General features: G+C 55.9%; 1 protein-coding gene across 1 annotated transcript; it reads left to right on the forward strand.

Moving 5' to 3' along the window:
* The first annotated feature begins 1,364 nt into the window (after positions 1-1,364).
* On the forward strand, positions 1,365-5,813 carry CLU (clusterin). Its single transcript, XM_064710073.1, has 5 exons — positions 1,365-1,801; positions 3,256-3,369; positions 4,934-5,160; positions 5,391-5,572; positions 5,655-5,813. Exons 1-5 carry the CDS (start codon positions 1,513-1,515, stop codon positions 5,659-5,661), a joined length of 819 nt encoding a protein of 272 aa, XP_064566143.1. The 5' UTR covers positions 1,365-1,512; the 3' UTR covers positions 5,662-5,813.
* The last annotated feature ends 209 nt before the right edge of the window (positions 5,814-6,022 follow it).

The raw sequence follows: 6,022 nt of genomic DNA on the forward strand, positions 1-6,022 counted from the left end.
TTTGCCCTGATCCCATTCCCAGAGGGTCTCAGGTGCAGGATCCCACATGGAACGGGGATCCCAGGTTTTGATCCCATTCCCAGAGGATTTCAGATGCAGGATCCTACATCACACAGATATCCTGGGAATGGCTGAGTTTTGATCCCATTCCCAGCAGGTCTCAGTTGCAGGATCCCACATCACACAGGGATCCCAGGAAAGGGGGATTTTGCCCTGATCCCATTCCCAGAGGTTTGGCAGCTGAGGAATCCCACAGCCATCAGGGATCCCAGGAAAGGGGGATTTTGCCCCGATCCCATTCCCAGAGGGTCTCCAGGTGCAGGATCCCACATGGCCCAGGGATCCCGGGAATGGCCAGGTTTTGACCCCATTCCCAGAGGATCTCCTGCACCTGAGACCCTCTTGGAATGGGGTCTGAACCTGGGATCCCAGGAATGGCTGGATTTTGATCCCGTTCCCAGAGTGCGGGATTCCACATTGCCCAGGGATCCCAGGTTCTGACCCCATTCCCAGAGGGTCTCCATGTGCAGGATCCCACATTGCCCAGGGATCCTGGGAAAGGCCCGGTTTTGATCCCATTCCCAGAGGGTCTCCAGGTGAGGGGTCCTGGGAATGGCTGGGTTTTGATCCCATTCCCAGCAGGTCTCAGTTGCAGGATGCCACATCACACAGGGATACCGGGAAAGAGGGATTTTGCCCTGATCCCATTCCCAGAGGGTTTTGATGCAGGACCCCACATCATACAGGGATCCTGGGAACAGCTGGGTTTTGATCCCATTCCCAGAGAGTGTCAGGTGCAGGATCCCACATGGCACAGGGATCCCGGGAATGGTTGGGTTTTGATCCCATTCCCAGAGGGTCTCAGGTGCAGGATCCCACATCACACAGGGATCCCGGGAATGGTTGGGTTTTGTTCCCATTCCCAGAGGGTCTCCAGCTGAGAGATCCTGGGAATGTCAGGATTTTGATCCCATTCCCAGCAGGTCACAGGTACAAAATCCCACATCACACAGGGATACCAGGAAAGAGGGATTTTGCCCTGATCCCATTCCCAGAGGGTCTCAGGTGCAGGATCCCACATGGAACGGGGATCCCAGGTTTTGATCCCATTCCCAGAGGATTTCAGATGCAGGATCCCACATCACACAGATATCCTGGGAATGGCTGGGTTTTGATCCCATTCCCAGAGGGTCTCCAGGTGCAGGATCCCAGGAATGGCTGGGTTTTGATCCCATTCCCAGCAGGTCACAGGTACAAAATCCCACATCACACAGGGATACTGGGAAAGAGGGATTTTGCCCTGATCCCATTCCCAGAGGGTCTCAGGTTCAGGATCCCACATTGCCCAGGGATCTCAGTTTCTGACCCCATTCCCATTCCCAGCTGGAGGAATTCCTGAACCACTCGTCTCCCATCTCCATCTGGGTGGACGGCGAGCGCCTGGACTCGCTGCTGGAGCGCGACGAGCGCCAGGAGCGGCAGCTGCAGGACCTGGAGGAGCGCTTCGGCCTCATGGAGGACGGCGTCCAGGACATCTTCCTCGACAGCTCCCGCGTCCAGAGCCGCCTCCACCCCTTCTTCCAGGCGCCCTTCGGCGGCTTCCGCGAGGCGCTGGGGCCGCCGGTGCAGCGGCTGCGCCTCCCGCGCCGCTCCCGGCGCTTCTCCGGGGACTTCTTCCCCTTCTTCCCGCACCGCCACGGCGGCTTCCAGCAGCTCTTCCAGCCGCTCTTCCAGATCACCCAGCGCATGCTGGAGGACGCCCAGGGCAGCTGGGAGAATCCCACCGGGGAGTTCGGGACAGGTAGGGATGGAGGGGAGCGGGATGGAGGGTGGGGGATCCCGAATTCCGGTGGGTTTGGGGAAAAGAGTGGTGGGAAATCAGCGAAACTTGGGAGGGTTCTGAGAAAAGAGTCCCAAAAAATCCTTGGCAACTTTGGAGGGTTTGGAGGATTGTGAACTAAAATTTCCAGAAAATCCTTTGCAACTTTGGAAGATTTGGAGGATTCTGAGAAAAGATTCCCAGAAAATCCTTTGCAGCTTTGGAGGATTCTGAGCAAAAATACCCAGAAAATCCTTGGCAACTTTGGAGGATTCTGGGAAAAGATTCCCAGAAAATCCTTGGCAACTTTGGAGGATTCTGGGAAAAGATTCCCAGAAAATACTTGGCAACTTTAGAGGGTTTGGAAGATTCTGGGAAAAGATTCCCAGAAAATCCTTGGCAACTTTGGAGGATTCTGGGAAAAGATTCCCAGAAAATCCCTGGCAAGTTTGGAGGATTTAGGGGATTCTGGGAAAAGATTCCCAGAAATTCCTCAGCAGCCTTGGAGGATTCTGAGAAAAAATTCCCAGAAAATCCTTTGCAACTTTGGAAGATTTGGAGGATTCTGAGAAAAGATTCCCAGAAAATCCTTTGCAACTTTGGAGGATTCTGAGCAAAAATTCCCAGAAAATCCTTGGCAACTTTGGAGGTTTCTGAGAAAAGATTCCCAGAAAATACTTGGCAACTTTGGAAGATTCTGGGAAAAGATTCCCAGAAAATCCTTGGCAACTTTGGAGGATTCTGGGAAAAGATTCCCAGAAAATCCCTGGCAAGTTTGGAGGATTTAGGGGATTCCCTAAAGGGATTTCCCATGGAAACCTGGGAATCACGAGCTCTGTTGGTGGTGGGCTGGGATTTGGGGTGTTGTCCCACCTCGATGCCAGCTGCCATCATGGGAATGGGTTTCTTTTGGGAATGTTTGGTTTTTCTAGGAATGCTGATGATGGTTTGCTTGGGAATGTTGCAGGTATTTGGTTTTTCTGGGAATGCTTATGATTTTTGGCGAGGGGAATGCTGCAGGTGTTTGGGTTTTTTAGGAATATTGCAGGTGTTTTTTTGGGGAATGTTGCAGCTGTTTGGGTTTGTTTTGGGATGAATTTTCAGTGTTGGGTTTTTTTTGGGATTACAGTGGATGTTTTTTGGGATTACAGTGGATGTTTTTTGGGATTACAGCCGATGTTTTTTGGGTGTTTGTTTTTCTCAAGATTGCAGCCAATGTTTTTTTGCTGGTTTTTTTTGGGATTACAGCTCATGTCTTTTTGGTGTTTGTTTTTTTTGGGAATGTCGCAGCCGATGCCGTCACTGTCTGCCAATGCAGACCTGGGGATGGGAGGGGCCCAAATTCCAAGGAAAAATCCCTTTTCTGGCACCTGGGGGGGACCTATGGGGGCTGGGGGGGGATTTGGGGCGCTGAGGCCGGCCTGGAATTCCCGCAGAATCCCGGAATTTCAGCAACGACCGGATGGTTTGCCGGGAGATCCGGCGGAACTCGGCCGGCTGCCTGCGGATGAGGGATGAGTGCGAGCAGTGCCGGGAGATCCTGGCCCTGGGTGAGCCGGGAATGGGGACAGGAACCGGGAATGGAAAAATGGGGATGGGGATGGGAATGAGAATGGGGTGGGAATGGGAATGGGGACAGGAACAGAGAATGGGATGGGAATGGGGAATGGGGAATGGGGAATGGGGATGGGGATGGGAATGGGAATGGGATGGGAATGGGGAATGGGGAACAGGGATGGGGATGGGGACAGGAACAGGGAATGGGGAATGGGGAATGGGGATGGGGACGGGATGGGGAATGGGAATGGGAAGAGGAACAGGGATGAGGGGATAGGGAGAGGAGTGGGGATGGGAAAGGAGATGGAAAACTGGGAATGGGGAGAGAATGGGAATGGGGATGGGGATGGGAATGTGGAGGGGAGAAGAGATGGGAATGGGGATGGGAACCGGGAATGGGATGGGAATGAGGAATGGGGATGGGGAATGGGAATGGGGATGGGGATGGGGACAGGAACAGGGAATGGGATGGGAACCAGGAATGGGATGGGAATGAGGAATGGGGACAGGAACAGGGAATGGGATGGGAATGGGGAATGGGGAATGGGGAATGGGGAATGGGAATGGGGATGGGGACAGGAACAGGGAATGGGATGGGATGGGAATTGGGAATGGGAATGGGGAATGGGGAATGGGGAATGGGGAATGGGGAATGGGGAATGGGAATGGGAATGGGGAATGGGGAATGGGAATGGGAATGGGATGGGGACAGGAACAGGGAATGGGATGGGATGGGATGGGAATGGGGAATGGGGAATGGGGAAGGGGGATGGGGATGGGGACAGGAACAGGGAATGGGATGGGATGGGAATGGGGATGGGGACGGGATGGGGAATGGGAATGGGAACAGGAACAGGGATGAGGGGATGGGGAGAGGAATGGGGATGGGAAAGGAGATGGAAAACTGGGAATGGGGAGAGAATGGGAATGGGGATGGGAATGGGGAGGGGAGAAGAGATGGGAATGGGGATGGGAACAGGGATGGGAATGGGGTTAGGCATGGGGATGGAATGAGAATGGGCATGGGAATGGGGATGGGAACAGGAATGAGAAAATGGGAATGGGGATGGGGATGGGGATGGGAACAGGAATGGGAATGGGGATGGGAACGGGAATCGGGATGGGGATGGGAATGGGGGCAGGAATGGGAACAAAGATGGGGACAGGGATGGGAATGGGAACAGGAATGGGGATGGGAACAGGAATGGGAATGGGAACAGGAATGAGGATGGGAACGGATATGGGAATAGGGATGGGGTGGAGATGGGAATGGGGATGGGAATGGGGACGGCAAAGGAGATGGAAAACTGGGAATGGGGATGGAACAGGGAATGGGAATGGGAACAGGAATGGGGATGGGAATGGGCATGGGGATGGGACTGGAGATGGAATTTGGAACAGGGATGGGGGGGCACAATTCAGGGTTTGGGGTGCATGGGGTGTGTTGGGGTGCATTTTGGGGTGTGGGGGGACGGGATGGGACATGACGGGATGGGATTGGAATGGTGGATGGGAAGAGGACCAGGGCCGTGCTGACCCCATCCCACCCCGTCCCAGACTGCGGGCAGGAGGATCCCTCCCAGCAGGAGCTGCGGGAGCAGCTGGAGGACGCGGTGCGCGTGGCCGAGCGCTTCACGCGCCGCTACGATTCCCTGCTCCGCGAGTTCCAGGAGGAAATGCTCAACACCTCCGGCCTGCTGGACCAGCTGAACCGCCAGTTCGGCTGGGTGTCCCGCCTGGCCAACCACTCCATGGGCTCCGACGGCTTCCTGCAGGTCACCACGGTGAGGCCGGCGGGATGGGGCCGGGATCGGGGCCGGGAAAGGGGATGGGAAGGCGGAAAGTGGGACAGGGCCACAAAGGGCTCTTTGTGCTCCGGCCGGGAATCTCCTGGCAGAGCCGGATGCTGCCGGGATGGGAGCCAAGGTCAGGGGCCCGCCTGGGGCTCTCCCGCGGCCGCTCCCACCTCACAAACGCAGATTCTCCCACGGGATGACCCCGGTGCCCGTTCCAGGTGCTGTCCAAGGCTCCGAACCCCGAGGACCCCTCGGTGCCCCCGGACACGCAGGTGACGGTGCAGCTCTTTGACTCGGAGCCGCTGGCGCTCACCGTGCCCGGGGACATCCCCTGGGACGACCCGCGGTTCATGGAGAGCGTGGCCCAGCAGGCGCTGCAGCGCTTCAAGGAGAACGCCGTGTGAGTCCTGTGGGATATTCCCAAATAAACCCCCCCCTGAGGGATAACAGCGGGCTCATCCCGGATTTTTCCTCATTTCCAGAGAGTAGCCGGGCAATGCCGCCGCTGCCGCCCCTCCGGATCCCCCTTCCCGGGGGGAATTCTCAGCATCGCTGCCACCTCTCCCCTCCTGACCCTTCCTGCTGCCAGGACCCTGCTGGGCCCCAAACGGAAAATAAAGGTAGAGTTGAACACCCTGGAACTGCCTACGGAGTTTTTGGGATCATCCTGTGGGAAAAAAGGAGGAAAAACAACCTTGGAGTTTTCCATAATCTCATCATTGCGGAATTGTGGAGTTGAGGAATCAGGATCCGGTCCCAAATCTGATCCAGCAAGAGCTGCCCAGGATTGGGGACCTGTCCCCATCCTGTGGGACACAAATCCCAGTGCCAGGGCCTGTCCCAGTTATGG

Source organism: Zonotrichia leucophrys, chromosome 3 (genome assembly GCF_028769735.1).
Source record: "Zonotrichia leucophrys gambelii isolate GWCS_2022_RI chromosome 3, RI_Zleu_2.0, whole genome shotgun sequence".
NCBI lineage: Eukaryota > Metazoa > Chordata > Aves > Passeriformes > Passerellidae > Zonotrichia > Zonotrichia leucophrys.